We start from the raw sequence: 838 nt of genomic DNA, 5'->3' as shown, positions 1-838 counted from the left end.
ATGTTATCTTTTTTGCAAAATTTTTTATTAACTAGGAAAATAGAATTGCATATTCCAAAATTTTCCATTTCTGGATCCTATGATGTCAAAGATTTACTGCAGACACAGGGTGTGAATGATGTCTTTCATGACAATGCTGATCTCTCCGGTATCACTGGACAACGTGATCTGAGGGTTTCCAAAGTAAGTATGTGAGCTGTTTGGTAGTAAATTTTTCCATGTCTTTTATCTTCAAACAATTAATTTGTTTGTAATCTTTAATGGGAATGATCAAGGATTTTTCTAAGCCAGGGGTGGCCTAACTTGCTTAATGTAAAAGCCACACAGAATAAACATGAGATGTTTGAGAGCCGCAAGACCTAAACAAATATTACACACATTTTTATTGGAAAATATGCAAATCTGCTTTTTATTATCTTTAAATGAGACTGCCAAAAATAAAAACAAAACAGGTAACAACAGATATTGATGATATTTATTTGTTTACTAATGATATTTCTTTTTCTAAGAGAGAGAGAGGTGGAAAGAAAGAGAAAAGAGAGGGAAACAAAGAAAGCAAATAGATGGGGCAAGGGAGAGAGAGAGGAAGGAAAGAAGAAAAGGAGAAAGAGAAAGAAAGGTGAAAAGAAAGCAATTAGATGGGAAGGGGGGAGGGAGAAAGGGGAAAGACAGAGAGAGAAACAAAGAAAGTAAATAGGGGAGGGAGAGAGGAAGAGAGAGAAAGAAAAAGAGAGAGAGAAACAAAGAAAGCAAATAGATGGAGAGGGGGGAGGGAGGAAGAGAGAAAGAAAAGGGTGAAAAGAATGATAGAGATGGACAGAAAGAAGGCGAGAGAGAG

General features: G+C 36.2%; 1 protein-coding gene across 1 annotated transcript in view; it reads left to right on the top strand.

Annotated features, from left to right (window-relative positions):
* Positions 1-838, top strand: part of LOC107114093 (alpha-1-antitrypsin-like) — a 6,136-nt gene that overhangs the window by 4,350 nt on the left and 948 nt on the right. Inside the window, exon 3 of the mRNA XM_015415519.1 lies at positions 36-183. Within this exon, the coding sequence (XP_015271005.1) occupies positions 36-183 (148 nt within the window). The remainder of the gene's footprint in view (positions 1-35; positions 184-838) is intronic.

This window comes from Gekko japonicus, unplaced genomic scaffold, assembly GCF_001447785.1.
Source record: "Gekko japonicus isolate JY-2015 unplaced genomic scaffold, Gekko_japonicus_V1.1 scaffold1684, whole genome shotgun sequence".
NCBI lineage: Eukaryota > Metazoa > Chordata > Lepidosauria > Squamata > Gekkonidae > Gekko > Gekko japonicus.
This window is presented reverse-complemented; position numbering and strand designations above follow the sequence as displayed.